The sequence below is a fragment of the Rattus rattus genome, chromosome 5 (genome assembly GCF_011064425.1).
Source record: "Rattus rattus isolate New Zealand chromosome 5, Rrattus_CSIRO_v1, whole genome shotgun sequence".
In the NCBI taxonomy this organism is placed as follows: Eukaryota; Metazoa; Chordata; class Mammalia; order Rodentia; family Muridae; genus Rattus; species Rattus rattus.
In genome coordinates, this window is record NC_046158.1 from 2,176,102 (window position 1) to 2,191,932 (window position 15,831).

Here is a 15,831-nt window from a genome sequence, read left to right on the forward strand (position 1 = left end):
AGAACTGTGGTAGAGGGTCCCTTACTCAGTGTGAGGAGGGCATGAGAACTGTGGTAGAGGGTCCCTTACTCAGTGTGAGGAGGAGAGCATGAGAGCTGTGGCAGAGGGTCCCTTACTCAGTGTGAGGAGGGCATGAGAACTGTGGTAGAGGGTCCCTTACTCAGTGTGAGGAGGAGAGCATGAGAGCTGTGGCAGAGGGTCCCTTAGTGGTGTAGAGGGGAAAGAGATTGACAAGTTTCTCTTTGGTTCTGCAGTTGCTTGTTGCTGGGGGGTGATGGATGAGTAGTCACTTGTGACTAAGACCTTTAGGTAATCAATATGTATCTTTCCTGGCCAGCCATTCCTGGGTTTGACTAGGCAGGAAGGCAAGAACCTATAGAAACATCACTTTAGTTCAAGAGTCATCACACAGCTCAGCCAAGATGGAGGAGTGGTACAAAATGGCCTGGCCCTGCTCAACACTGCTGAGTGTGACAGCCTGGGTTTGATCCCCTGCACCTATGTGGGGGCAGGAGAGGACAGGTTGTCTTCTGACAATAGGAAAAGAAGCTAAAGTGTAATAAAACTTCATTTAAAAATACCGCAGAAGCCAAGAGTTTCTAGAATGAAAGTTCTTAATCAAAAATTTTGCTTTGATGGAGTCTTGCCGTGTAGGGTTAGTTCTGGGATTACTTTGACTGGCTAGCAGCAGCCATAATCACTGTCTGCCCCTCATACTGTTCATCAGGGAAGCACATTACACACAAGTCCCGTTTTTCTTATAAGATTTAATTTTATTTGCCTATGTGAGTATGTGCCTGCATGCCATGTGTATTGGGTACCTACAGAGGCCAGAAGGAGCTGGGTCCCCTGAAGCTGGAGTTATGAGTCACCTGACATGGGTCCTGGGAACTGAACTCAGGTCCTCTGAAAGAGTAGCAAGAACTCTTTAACCAGTGAGCTATCTCAAACCCAGCACCTTAAGTTTTCGGGGTGATTCTTCCTTTCAGAAATGAGAGTGATTTAATTTACAGCAAAACTGAGAAATGCTTTCTCTCTGTATCCATTCAGACTGCTCTCCGATGGCCATGGCATAAGGAACATTATCCTGGGAACACAGCTTTGCTCTCGGGTAAGCCACACAGTTACTAATAGTGTATTTTTTAGGACTATGTTGAAATAATTTTCTATCACCAGAACAATGTAATTTTTCAGGTTTTTTTTTAACTTAATGTTTGTTTATATGTGGGGATGTTTGCCTTCATGTGTACCTGTACAACATGTGTGTGCCTGGTGCTCACAGAGGCCAGAAACGGGCATCAGATCACCTAGGACTGGAAATGGTTGAGGGTTGTCATGTAGGTGCTGGGAATCAAACCTGGGTCCTTTGAAAGAGCAGCCAACGCTCATAGCCATTCTCTAACCCCTCGCCAAGATTTTAATGGGCTAGATCAGATGATTCCTCCGTAGAGGAAATGCTGTGCATTTTAATTTAAGGCTTCTCAACTATGCTACCTTACATTAACAAGGCCCTTAATTTCAGAGAGAAGTTTCCGCCAAATGATTTTTTTTTTAACTTAAAAAAGTATTCATTAGAGTTGGAGTTGGACGTCTGAGGTGCCCCCATCCCCCACCCCCACCTGCTGCTGTGGCCTGAGCAGGTCTTGTCCTGCGAGCTTCCGCTTGCTCTCTGAACCCAGTGGGGTGTTGAGGCTCTAGGGTCCGGGTTTACAGGCTGTTTTGTGGAAGCAAGGCATTTGACTAACAAGAGGAATTTTGGTAGGTACAGGGTGTTGGTATTTTCTACGTTTGTGCCAGACTTTAAATTTCCTAAAGTAACATTTACTGCGCTTGCTGTGCCTTCTACAGTGAGCATGCAAATTACCATATGCTCCGATTACAGCCATCCCCGGAGGGCTCCAGTACCGGAGCTGGTAGGCCTGCCTCCCTGTTTCTCCGCTGTCTGCTCTTTTAGGGTGTTTATTCCCTGTTGAAGTGGTGTCTGAGATCTGATACAAGGTTTTCTTAGCTGAAGAATAAATAGTGTCTACTGCTCAGCTCGTCAGCATGGAGGGTGACAGAGGCAGTCTGTTTCAAGAGAGACTTCAATACAAGGAAAGCCCCTTGCTTCTGCATTATTTTGATTTTATTTTTAATTTTTATTACACTTTTATTTACTTTGTTATGTGCATGGACCTGTGCCCACCACATGTGGAAGTCAGGAGACAACATGGGAAAGCCAGCTCTCCATCCACCACGTGTGTCCTGGGGATTGAACTCAGGCTTGGTAGCAGACCCCATTACTCACTAAGCCCTATCTATCACCAGCTCTGCTCTTCGCTTTAAAAAGCCGTGTAGTAGCAGCTGATGCTGGTGGTGCACATCTCTAATGCCAGCACTTGGGAGGCAGGGGCAGGCGGATCTCCGAGTTCCAGGCCAGCCTGGTTAACAGAGTGAGTTCCAGGACAGCCAGAGATACACAGAGAAACCCTGGGGGTGGGGGGTGGGGGGAATAGTTAGGGAAGGAATATAGCTTCTATGAGTGATGAATGAGTTGGAATTGGCATAGTTAGTTAGAAGAATCATTGCTCTTGGAGTTTTAAAATTATGTGAAAGGTGACATAAAATTGCTTGTTCATTGAAATCTGATGTTGACGAGTACCCAACTATTATTAATGGTTTGCTCGTAATCTGAATTAGCTGGTGTGGGGGCACTGCCTTATAATCCCATCACTGAAGAAGCCGAGTCAGAAGGATTGCCCCAAGTCTGAAGCTATCCTGAACAGCACAGTGAGACCTTGTTTCAAAGCAAGGATTATTTAAATACACTGGGAAGCATACTGATGCTTACCTTCCTTTCTGCCTTACTGCATCCCACCTCTCAGACTCTGGCCTGAGTGTGTGCTTTGGCCTTAATCCGACCACTTCCTGCTAAATGACCCTGGGCAAATAGGTTGGCCTCTTGGTCTTGTCACAGTGACTATCAAGGGACCAAATGAGGTAGAGCTTATAAAGTGCTAAGTGTGCAATGTCTGGTACAGTGTCTGGGTGAAACATCTTATACACAAGCTGCTTCTCTGTCTGTGGACAGAGGAGTCTCCCCTTCACAGATTGAAAACGTTTAGGAAGGGCCAAAGAGGTGGCTCGGTGATTCAGAGCATATCCTCCTCTCGAAGAGAGGAGTTCAGTTCCCAGCACCCACGTTGGGTAGAACTGCCTGGAACTCCAGCTCCTAGGGTCTAGACCAGCTTCTGGCCTCCACGAACACCTTCATTCACGTGTACAAACCCACATAGACACATATACACATAGTTTAAGATACAATAAATCTTTTTTAAAAAGAAGGTATAACGGTATTGCTCACATATAGACTTTGTTGTCATCCTCTGAGCAGTGCAGTCTGACACTGTACAAAACCTGTCAGGAAGTGTAAGTGATCTTGAGATGGTTCAAAATATTCCTGAAGACATGAGCAGGTGGCATGGGAGCATGCGTCCTTTTCCTCAGAGGGCTTGGGCATCCACAGATTTTTGGTATTTGAGGAGGAGTCCTAGAGCCAGCTCCTACAGATACTGTGAGACAGCTGTGTTTGTGTGCGTACTTACATGTGTATTAATGATGACATTTTCCCAGTTACCCAGTGTCGCATTAACTTTTCCTAGGGAGATGCCAACAAACGTTTATTCATCCCAGATAGGGCACCAAGGACAGAGCAAAGTACGATTCCACCAAAGTCCAACTTGTCGAACCAGTGAGTGTATCGGGCTTGCTTACAGGGAGTGGGTGAGGGGTTGCTTACAGGACACGGGTAAGTTCCACTCCAGCATGGCCAATGACCTCAAGGAAGCAGCCTTATGGAGTCCCCTCTCACATCCTATAGTTCACTTGGGGAGTGAGGGGTGGGAGAGCATGAGGGAGGAATAGCTGAAGCCCCTCCCTCGATGGTCTTGGACCCTCCCTCATTCATGTGCTAGGGAGTGTCTGCAGCTCCGTTACCTTAGTCCTGTTTGTCACTGTGTTGTTTTGCCTGTTGTAGCCATGGCTACCCAGCCAAAGTATTTCCTACTCCAAAATGATACAGTACCCAGTCACAAACCTTCCCAGTTGGCATTGGCAGTTGGGTGTAATCCCAGTGCTCAGGATGCTTAGGTAGGGGGGATCAAGAGTGTGAGGCTTTCACTAAACAAAACTAAGTAAATGTTTTCCAAAAAGAAAACAACCAGACATTGGCACCTCAGTTTACCTTACATTATTCTATAAATGATTTAATAAAAACAGTTCATGGGCCGGAGATGAAACCTGAAGATGCTGGCCTAACACGTGTGAAGCCCTGGGCTTATTCCCTGCTGTCTTAAGCCCATGCACATTCGGAGGTCTTTTTGAGTATAGTCACATACTTACGCGCATCCGTCTCCACAACTGAACTGTAGGAGTTCTGATCTTCCTACAGGATACCCCGCTGTTCTTCAGGCTGGGGTGGGGTTTAAACAGGGTTTCTCGGTCCTAGAATTTGCTTTACAGACCAGGCTAGCCTCAAATCACAGAGAGCTGCCTGTATCTGCCTCTGCAGGGATTAAAGGTGTACATGGGCCATCCTGGCTGGCAAGATTCTCAGTTACTAAGCACTCCCTGCTTTTCTCTACCTCTGTCTGCTTCTGACAGGCACTGATCACTGTCTGTGTTTGAACTCAATTGTAATGGAATGTAATTGTGTGGACTTTTGTGTTAGCTCTTCCCCCGCCCTTCCTATACTCTCAGTCTCCCCTGCCCTCTCCTGCCCTCCTCCTCCTCCCCATCCTTCCTCTCCCCCACTGGTCTCCCCCACTGGTCTCATCCTCCTCGGTCCCTTGTTCTTTATTGTGCTGATTGTAAAACCCAGAGCTTGCTGCATGTGGACCAGCAGCTGCCTCAGCCTGGCTTCTTCCTAGGGTTCCCGGCCCTCCAGGTTACTGTGCTCTTTCTTCCTGCCAGGGAACCTTTCAGATGGATGTGCTGTAGTTTCGTAGTCGTCCCTCGACACACTTTTGTTGTTTGAATTGTTTCTGCTTGGGGCTTTTCCGTATGCTGCTGCTGATGGACACACGTGCTTTGGTGTGGACGTTCTGTGTTCTCTTCTGCTGAGTATGCTTAAGAGTAGAATTGCTGGTCTGTATCCTTGTGACTGACTGACTGAGAAACTCCCAACCCCCTTTCTGCAGCTTTTATACTATCTCCATGCCTACCAGCAGTGTGTACAAGGGTTCTGTTCTCCACAGGGCACCACTGACAGTTGTTAGTGTCTCTTATTTTTCTTGCCAGCTTGGTGGGTGAGAAAAGGGTGCCTGTGGTAGTGTTCATTGTTTTAGGGCTGGGGGCAATGTGTGGGCTTGGAACCAGGTGTCTCGAACATGGCGGCCAGGCAGGCTGTTGCTGGGCTCTTTTCACGGGGGTCTTGTTCTCTGGAGAAAGGCCTTTTGGAATCTTTGTCCTTTCTTTTCACCTGGGTTGTTTACTAGGCTTTGTATGCACTCAGTTCAGGTTATCATAGTAATATGATATGCAAATACTGATTCGTGTGTTGTTTTGTTTTGTTTTGTTTTTTTTGATGGTACCACTATGGCTCACTCACACTCCTATAGCTTCCTGCCGCCCTTCCCCTTAATTCTATAAATCCCATCACTTTTCTCCAGACATACTATTTTTATTTCTCAAACCCTGACTACATTTGATGAGGCCTTCCTTGCAGTTAGCCCCAACTTCAGGCCCCCTCCTGCCTTAGCCCAACAATATGTTAACCTCACAACATCTTATTGTGAGATACTTGGTGCTGCCTCAGTCCCGTGTTGTAGTATCATTCTGTTCTGTCGCTGTGACAAACCCTGTCTAGACGTAATTGGGGAAGAAAGCTTACACTACCAGGTCACGCTCCAACCAGGAAGAACGCAGGGCAGGAACCGGGGAAAACTGCTTATGCTCATTGGTTTACTGCCTGGCTCAACAGGCTTATGCTCTGGTAGTTACACAGCCCGAGACTTTCTGCCTAAGGATGCTAGCACCTACAGTAGGCTGGGCCCTCCTACAGCAATTAGTCATCCAGTCACCCACAGCCATAGGCCAATCTGACTTAGGGCTCTCCTCTCAGCTGGCTCTAGGCTGTGGAGACAATAAAACCTAACTAGGACACAGCCTCTAGCAGACAGGATGAGATGTTACTGCTTCTCTGAAATCAGTGCTGCCCTGCCAGGATTGCCGGGAGCAGGAAGTGGAGTTGCTGGTCGGGGGTATCTGATTTCTTAAAGCCTGTGGCTCACAGCTCTGGGATCTTGGAGTTCAGATCATTTTTCTATCACTTGGATAATCTCAGTAAATGCTTGTTTTGTGAGAAGAATGAGAGTCTGTCTTGATGTCTGGTAACTCAGACTTTATAGTGACTGGACCCATGTGCAGCCCCACCTTGGCTTCTTAAGGTGCCAGGCTTTGCCTTGGATGCCGGTTGGAGTGTTTGTCTCCTCTGCTGGGTTACGACCTGTAAGAATGATAGTGTTCTTTAAAACATTTTTTTATTAATTTTTATAGACACTGTAGCTGTCTTCAGACACAGCAGAAGAGGGCATCGGATCCCATTACAGATGGTTGAGAGCCACCATGTGGTTGCTGGGAATTGAACTCAGGACCTCTGGAAGAGCAGCCAGTGCTCTTAACCGCTGAGCCATCTCTCCAGCCCCAGTAGTGTTCTTCTTGATAGTCTTCCTCACCTGTGCACACTTTGCATGCTGCTGCTTTTTTGACTTTTAGTGAATCTTGGAACTGATATTTTTTTAGCCAGTTGAAACAGCAGCTGTAGTTTAAACAGGCTACAGCCACTTCTGAGTGTTCACAAGGTCAGAGATTACAGAGCAAGGCTACATCCATCCATCCTAAGGGACAGGGTCAATTACCACCTTGACACAGCTAAACAAGCATGGCATCACATATTTACTTTTGCCCTCTGGTGAAATGTGTGATCTTCATTTAACTGTTGGTTGTTCTAGGCAGTCTCATGTAACCCAAGTGGGCCTCAAACTCACAGTCCTACCTAGGCTTCTGTGCTGGGCTTACAGGGGTACCCCTCTGTGCCCAACTTTGACTTGACTGTGAGTCCAGACAAATTAACTACAGCAGCGTTGCAGAACCAGCACTGCAGCCATCCAACAGGGGTTCCAGTCCCCTGTGGCAGACATTGTCTCCTTGATGAAAGAATTTTAAGGCAATCCAGGAAGCTCAAGGAACATTTTATTAGAATGGGTGGGAGAACGGGACAGGTAGACTTGGAAACTGCTGAAAGGGAGGCGATGAATAAGAAAGAGGAAGGGTAAGAAAGCTCTGGATCGGGCTGGAGAGATGGCTCAGCAGTTAAGAGCACTGACTGCTCTTCCAGAGGTCCTGAGTTTGATTCCCAGAACCACACAACCATCTGTATCGGGGATCTGATGCCCTCTTCTGGTGTGTCTGAAGACAGTGGCGGTGTACTTATATATAACATAACTTTTTCTAAAAAAGCTCCTAGTCAGAGCAAACATGCTTTGGATCTCGAGGATAGAAAAGTAGGTAGAAGAAGGTAGAAAAGTAGACAGGCTGTTGGAAAATCTGTAGCTCTGAGGGAGGAGCGTTTATGCTGTGTATATTGTCTCTGTAAAAGGTAATTCTTCATCTCCTCATCTCCTTAGCATATCTTCAAGTATATCCGCTTCCCTGTGGTGGTGATCTCCTGGCAAACCCAGTTAGACTGAGTATTAAAGGAAGGGACAATAGTCTGTAATGTTTAGTGTCTTGCCTCCACCCATGGCCAAGGTTTTATTGTTTTAATCTTGAGGTAGTAACTAAATCCTGATACCTCCACCCTCTCCTCTTTCATATGATGTTTTAAACCTGTAGGAGGGCCAGTTGTAATGCTTCCCTATCTTAAAATGCGGATATTCTCAGTGTGGTCCAGAGCTGATCTTGAAGGGAGGCTGTCCTCCAAGTAGCAATTCTGTGATCACAGTGCAGCTATCGTGATAACGCCCTCCTGCTTCCATTCCAGCATTGTTCTTGCCCCTTTCAAACCTGCACTCTACCGTGGGGAGAGGCACCTAAAGGCTCTCCACCTAGACGCTCTCAGAGTTTACACGGACACATGGTCACCATGCAGACTCATTCCCTTTTACAAACGAGGCACCTAAACAGTCTCGTGCTCTGTTAAGTTATTATGATGTTGTGGGATATAGAAAGCCAGAAAGTCATGCTTTGTTCAAACAGCATGGTCTTAGCTAAACATTATTAGTGACTGGGCCAGCATTCTAGTCTCCTTGGAGGAGGCAGCATGAGGTGATAGGAAAAACCCCGAGGCCTTTGGAGTTAACATTGACCTGGTTTTATCTCTCTCCTTAGTTCAGACAAGCTTTTAACTTCAGGAAAGCTTGAAATAACTGAACTTAAGAACATCAAGCCCTGCATTTGCAGAATTACCTGGAAGGACTAAGGGAAGGGGCTGGTCTGGAGCTCAGCTGCAGTCAGTTACCTGGTACAGAGCCCTGGGAGAAGAGGAGGGAAGGGTGAGAGCCAGGCCTAGTGGTGCACTCCATTAGTCCCAGCATCCAGGGGCAGAGGCAGGCAGGCCTCTGCATTTGATGCCAGCCTGCCCTAGTTTCAGATTACCCAGGATACAGGGAGAGAGGGCTAGGGAGAGGAGAGAGAATACTGTGCTACACTTGGTAAGAACAAGCGATTGTTAAGAACACCTGAGTTTCTTCACTTTGTCATCTCTCCTGCCTCCAAAGCATGACTTGTGAGGAATTGAAGGATGATACAAGGGTTATAAGGAAGATTTTTAAGAACTACTGTAAATGATGGCTCAGTTGGTACACTGCCCAGGAAACATGAGGACCTGAGTTCAAACCCCAGCACTTAAGCAGCTGGTGCAGTGGTGTGTGCTTGTAGTCCCAGCATTGGGAAGGCAGACAGGGTGGGTCTTTTGGGACTGATGGCTAGCCAACCTGGAGGTTGTCTTAAATCACAAGTGGAGGCCCCTGAGAAGCAGATCAATGCTGACCTCTAGTCTGCCTGCACAGAGGATCCTACCTCCACACACTCACATTAAAAAACTCAAACAAACTAAGTTCTAAAGAAGAAGAGTGGGAAGAGTGGCTTTCCATCGTTTTTTGCGTTGTCTGGCTCTTTGTATGTTACTTAGAAAGTTTGGTATTGATGATTGGTTTATAGCATTAGATCAGGGTGAAGCGTGGCGATGGTGTGTGTGCACGTGCGTGTGGTGTGGTGTGGTGTGGTGTGGTGTGGTGTGGTGTGGGGAGAGTGTATGCTCATGTGTGCACTTGTGTGGAAGCCAGCAGTTGATATCTAGTGTCTTTGGTTACTCTCAGCCACACATTGCACCTTCTCTCACAGATCCAGGAGCTCACCCATTCTGATAGCTCCCGGGATCCAGCACCAGCTGCCAGAATTACAAGCCGGCCACCACACTCACCCAGCATTTACATGGGTGCTGGGGTCCTGAGCTCCCAGCTTCATACTTTGAAAGGAGCACTTTTGGGGTTGGGGATTTGGCTCAGTGGTAGAGCGCTTGCCTAGGAAGCGCAAGGTCCTGGGTTCGATCCCCAGCCCGAAAAAAAAAAAAAGAAAGGAGCACTTTTCCCTCTTGCTCTAGGTGTTTCTTTTTTCTTTCTTTCTTTTTTTTTTTTTTCTTTTTTCTTTTTTTTTTTTTTCGGAGCTGGGGACCGAACCTAGGGCCTTGTGCTTGCTAGGCAAGCGCTCTACCACTGAGCTAAATCCTCAACCCCACTCTAGGTGTTTCTGTGTACTTTTATATACTGCAGCGTCAGCAGCTCCAGCAGGACTACAAGACAAGGGTCCTGTGTGGAACTCTTTTTTTCTTTTTTTTTTTTGGAGCTGGGGACCGAACCCAGGGCCTTGCGCTTGCTAGGCAAGTGCTCTACCACTGAGCTAAATCCCCAACCCCCTGTGTGGAACTCTTATGCAGTGTCCACCAGATGTTTCTGGTAGCAGGGACAGTAGCAACTCCTAGTAGGTCAATAAGTCTTTCTGTAGCATAGAAACAACTAGATAGAAAACCTGCCTTTGTCTTGTCAGAAATCCTTAAGGAGCTAATGTACATGACCCCAAGAGCGACTCAGCCGCTCAGCCGCAGTGAGCGTTTCCTAGTGCTAAAAGAGCAAATCTGTCATTTTCCTGACTGACTGTAGCACCATCTCCCTCAGTTCTTCCCGGACTCAAGTCCAGTGGTCACCTATTGTGTCTGTACATGTGCACACGTGTGAGCTTGTGTGTGGAAGCCAGGAGTCATCCTTCTGTCCTCTGCTCTTTTTTTGAACTTGGAGCTAACTAGATTGTCTAGACTAGTTAGCCAAGAGCTGGGGTGAGGGAATCCTCCTGTCTTCACCCTGAAGCATTAGGGATTGCAGCCATTAGCTACCATACCCACCCTTTTACCGGCCCTGGGGAACCAAGCACTTGTCCCATACTTATGTGGCTGTGACCTAGTTCATTCCTGTCAAAGAACCTTTGCATGGGCATTTCTGTCTTCCTACAATTCAGTTCTTCTCTCTCTTTTTCCTTTTCTTTTGGAGTATACATGAGGGTGGAGCTTAGAGAACTGTACATGCTAAGCATACACTCTACCCCCAGCCACACCACACCCTCCCACAATCCTGTTGTTCCTTCCTCTAGTTTTGGTAAATGTGGGAGTCCAGGGGTTACATTGAGTTACAAGATTCGTGCTTGTTTTAGTTAGAAATGGTTTGCTTTGCTCAGAGGACTTGTACGCTTGGAGATACGTCCTCAGTAGATTCTGGCTCCTTGCCCACAGTCAGGGTAAAATGGAGAGTTGCTATGTGGGTAGGGGGTGGCTCTTACTTTTGGGACCCTCAGCTCCTACAGCTCCTACAGTCTCAGGGGACCCATGGATGAGTGCTCAGAGGCAAAGGGACTTGCTGGAACTTGGGAACTTGCTTTGGTGTTTTTAGTACTGGGGGGAGGCTGGAGTTGGTATTAACTTTTCTTTCTCTTACAGCACTAAACAAGATTGGTGATGAAATGGAGCCTGGAACAAACTCTTTTCAAGTAGAGTTTCCAGATTTTTCCAGCACCATTCTGCAGAAACTAAACCAGCAGCGCCAGCAAGGACAGTTATGTGACGTCTCCATTGTTGTCCAAGGCCACATTTTCCAGGCACACAAAGCCGTTCTTGCTGCCAGTTCACCCTACTTTTGTGACCAAGTACTCCTGAAAAACAGTAGGAGAATTGTTTTGCCTGATGTGATGAACCCAAGAGTGTTTGAGAACATTCTTTTATTTAGCTACACAGGACGCCTTGTAATGCCTGCTCCAGAAATTGTTAGTTACTTAACAGCAGCCAGCTTCCTCCAGATGTGGCATGTGGTGGACAAGTGCACCGAGGTTCTGGAGGGAAACCCCACAGTCTTGTGTCAGAAGCTAAACCATGGCAGTGACCACCAGTCCCCCAGCAGCAGTAACTACAATGGCCTGGCCGAGAGCTTTGAGCTGGGCTCTGGGGGCCACACTGATTTCCCCAAAGCCCAGGAGCTGAGGGATGGTGAAAATGAAGAGGAGAGCACCAAAGACGAGCTGTCATCTCAGGTCACCGAGCACGAGTATCTGCCCAGTAACTCGTCCACGGAGCATGACCGCCTGAGCACCGAGATGGCCAGCCAGGACGGGGAGGAGGGGACCAACGACAGCGCAGAGTTCCACTACACCCGGCCTCTGTATAGCAAGCCCAGCATCATGCCTCACAGGCGCTGGATCCATGTGAAGCCTGAGCGCCTGGAACAGGCTTGGGATGGCATGGATGTGCATGCAGCCTACGATGAGCACCAGGTCTCCGAGTCTGTCAACACCATGCAGACAGATCACTCGGCCCAGCCTTCGGGAGCGGAGGAGGAGTTCCAAATTGTAGAGAAGAAAGTGGAAGTAGAGTTTGACGAGCATGCAGAGGGCAGCAACTACGACGAGCAGGTGGACTTCTACGGCTCCTCCATGGAGGAGTTCTCTGGAGAAAAGTTGGGGGGCGGTCTAATTGGACACAAACAGGAGACTGCCCTTGCAGCAGGCTACAGTGAGAACATTGAGATGGTGATGGGGATAAAAGAAGAGGCGTCCCACTTAGGATTCTCAGCCACCGACAAGCTGTATCCTTGTCAGTGTGGGAAAAGTTTCACGCACAAAAGTCAGCGAGATCGACACATGAGCATGCACCTCGGTCTGCGCCCGTATGGCTGCAGTGTCTGTGGTAAGAAATTCAAAATGAAGCACCATCTCGTGGGCCACATGAAAATTCATACCGGCATAAAGCCCTACGAGTGTAATATCTGTGCAAAGAGATTTATGTGGAGGGACAGTTTCCACAGGCATGTGACTTCTTGTACCAAGTCCTATGAAGCTGCAAAGGCTGAGCAGAATACAACTGAGGCTAACTAAAAATAGGGTCTGGCCCTTGAGTGGCATGCACAAAAATAAACTATGGTAATTAATGCAAATCTGGGCACAGATGATGCGTGCCACTTGCTATTATGAGAGAGGCTTAAAAAAAAAAGGAAGATATTTCTGAAAGACCAGCTCTAAGTAGGCCAATTAAAAGATTTAATTTCTCAAATCTGTATGTTCCCATCCTGGCCTAGAATGGATGATGGGGATAAGTTCACCCAGTGCCCAGCTGGCAAGACAGCCCTTCCAGCCAGCAGTGGTTAAGGCAGGGGACTGGATGGCAGACTCTCACACCAGTCCTGCCCAGGTGGCAGCGGCCGGCTGTCACCATTGTCCCGGGTCTTGTTACATTTGTTCTCCTGGTAGCTGCAGGGCTTCTGGGCTTTGCTTTGGTAGCTGCGTCACTGGATGCTGCTCCCCTCAAGGCTACAGCGAGGACTCCTGGGCTGAGCTACGAGCAGAGCTCTGTTTGTTCTATTTTCATATGTTCTAAAGGTTCTAGTTAAAGCCATGGTGACATTAGATGGGGCTTCTGAGTCCGAAGCAGGAGACAGCGTCACCGTGCTGCAGGCTCTGGAGAAGGCACAGTTTTATGTTTGTGTTTGGTTAAGTCTTCAGGTGCCAGAGATAGGGCTTTCTAGTTGGTGTGTTGTCCTAAGCTTCCCTCAGTTAATGGCAGGAGATGACCGGTTTGCAGTGACATACGACAGTGCTGGCTAGTAGTGGCCTGTGGCTCCCTGCCTTAGATCACGGTGCTTCCCAACAAGGCCAGCCAGGGACCACAGCTCATGAGACTAAGCCAGAATGTGTGGCTAAGAGTTCCCTGTGAGCAAGACACCTATAACAGAAGGCTTGAGAAAAGAATCTTAAAAACACTGGCGTGGGGAGTGCTGTTGTAGAGGGTGGGCCGGGCAGTATTGTCAGCTTTGTGAGAGCTGGAACATGGCTTCTAAGGGGAAGGGAGCCTACATTAAGCAACATCATCTAGAGACTCTGTTCCCCAGTCACAGAGAAAGCTGTGTTTACAAGTCCCAGTAGTTTATACACACATGTGCAGGCGCACACACACCCACACTCACACTTCACCACCACCATCTCCTCACTCCACAAGGACAAGGCTGCCCTTGAGGTCTTTTCTGCATGGTCAGACGTCTTAGGTTGGAAAGAAAGCTTGTGTTCAGAAAGCTTTTAAGCGTGTGACAGGCCTGAGGCTCTCGCTGGGTACGGGTCTAGTGCTCTTTCCTTCACTGGAATAATACACTCGGAGCAAAGCAACTTAGGGAGAAAAGGGTTTGTATTAGCTCACACTACCATCTTGGAGGAAACCACAGCAGGAACGGGAATGTTGACGGTCCAGACAGTTGGCCAGTCATGCCCACAGGCCACTCCCTCAGTGGAGACTCCCTTCCTCTATGACTCTAGGTTGTGTCAGAGCTAGCTAGGCAGTAGGACAGGGTTTTACTCCTATATCATCTGTTTCATTCCTAAAGTTCGGCTTTCTCTAATATGACAGACATTTCTGGCAAAAGTTTCTGATATTCAGGCTCTGAACAAAGGATGTACCTTTGACCTTTGTCTGAAAAGAGGAAAGAAAATGTGGACTGGCCAGTAAACGTTTGTAATCAAGATTACAAAACAGGGATCTATTTACAAACACTGTATCAATCTTGGCATATAAAGCACTTTGTATTAAAACTTTATTATAAGTATAAATGTAGGTTTTTTTTTTTTAACCTAGAAACTAGATGTTACCTCCTAGTGGTTTGCTACATTAAGATCTTCCGGTGTCTGCCAGTCAGCCACTGTCCTTGTCCCTGAGAAGTGAGTGGAGATGGACAGTCACACTCACAGGCACACAGAGGCCAGCGGGTTTAGGGATGACCATGAGCTGCGTGAGGGCGAAGTGGTTTTGGCTTCTTAGTATTTCTACACTGAGGCAGTTAGGCCGTTTTGTTGTCAGAAGCAGCCCTCTTGTTCACACCTACCTGTCTCCCATCGGAGTCTATTCGTACAAGAGCTGAGACCCTTGCAGAGAAGAATTTGAGGGTAAAAGAACCACCATGGGGACACCCTGGTCCTGGGGTTGTAGAGTCAGGATCCCTTGTCATGGTGCTGACAAAGCTTTTGAGTTGGAATGTGGCAGACCCTGTGAGAAGGTGGGGTGTCATGGTCTAGAACGTGAAGTGAGGCTTCTGGCCTCCCTTTCCCAATAGAGAGCCTTTCTGGCCGCCTGCCTGCTGCAGTACTAGTCTCTCCCCTCACCACTGCCTTAGAAATCCTCACCCTTCCGAACGAGCTCGAGTAGTTGTGGGCAGCACTGTCCAGCGTTTCAGGGATTGTCAGTGGCCACCAGCAAAGCGCATGTCCCTACACTTGGCTGGTTTTCTCCAATCCTCATACGGAAGGGCTGCAAGGCCCCACTGCTTGCATTTCCTAATCGGCAGGCACCATGGCTTAACTTCTTGGATGTACATCACAGGAGCTCCTTTTGTGTTGTGGTTTGCCCTCGTGCTCCTCTGAGCCCTGGCCCATGACCTCGAATTTCTGTTCTCCCCTTCTCCGCCCACATTGTTAGAGCCCGCATTAAAGGCTCCCCTCCATTGCAGGAAGTGTTTCCTGAACTACTCTGACCTGGGTGGTTTTTAGCAGTTGGGAAAGCTGCGAGCTGAGTGGGTGGCAAAGTTGAGGAATATTCGGGAAAGTCCCTAGGGTCAGAGTGGCACTCCACCTCGTCCACAAATGTGGTTGTTTCCTAAACTCTCAGATACGTGGGGAATGCTGAGGCCAGCGGGCCAGGATCTAGGCCTCCTGGGATCTAGGCTGCCTTGACTGGTAACTAACTTTATCCAGTGAATCCTGGGTTGCTTTGGGTTTTGTTCTTGGTTTTTGGTTTTGTTTTGTTTTTGTTTTTTTTTTCTCTCTCTCTCTCTCTGCTATTTACATATTTAAAGGTACTGTTTTGCAAACCTCTACTGATGGTGCCCTGTGGGAAGATGCTGGAACGCCGTTTGCAAATGTGATTTTGGTTTTCTTTTTAAATGTTGCTTGAAGCCTGTGTCGTCTCAGTTGCTGCTGCCTCCTTTCTTTTTATGAGGTTCCCAATGTTTCTTCCAGAAAGTTATTTTATTTATGCAGGTCAGGTGACTCTTAGGCCCCAGAACCATGGGATGGTAAGCAGATTGTTGTTAGGTGCGTATCATGGATACTTGGTGAACCACCTGTGTTTTAGAAGTTAAATAGTTCTCTCTAGAATTGCTGTCTTCAGTGTACAGCATGGTTTTAATTGAATGTTACTGTTTAATATTTTCTTCTTATAGAAGAGACCATGTCCTTTTGTATGACAAGTTTTAATAAATGTTACCTGTCCATTTTGTA

General features: G+C 47.6%; 1 protein-coding gene across 3 annotated transcripts; it reads left to right on the forward strand.

Moving 5' to 3' along the window:
- Nucleotides 1-202: 202 nt before the first annotated feature.
- Zbtb43 (zinc finger and BTB domain containing 43) lies at nt 203-15,831 on the forward strand. 3 transcript variants are annotated; one of them, XM_032902694.1, is made up of 3 exons: nt 203-1,111; nt 3,642-3,730; nt 11,024-15,831. In XM_032902694.1, the coding sequence occupies exons 2-3, from the start codon at nt 3,646-3,648 to the stop codon at nt 12,448-12,450; spliced, it is 1,512 nt and encodes a 503-aa protein (XP_032758585.1). In that variant the 5' UTR covers nt 203-1,111; nt 3,642-3,645; the 3' UTR covers nt 12,451-15,831. The 3 variants fall into 3 exon arrangements, with proteins under 3 accessions (XP_032758585.1, XP_032758586.1, XP_032758584.1); XM_032902695.1 differs by lacking the exon at nt 3,642-3,730; XM_032902693.1 differs by lacking the exon at nt 203-1,111 and having other exon boundaries at nt 2,994-3,730.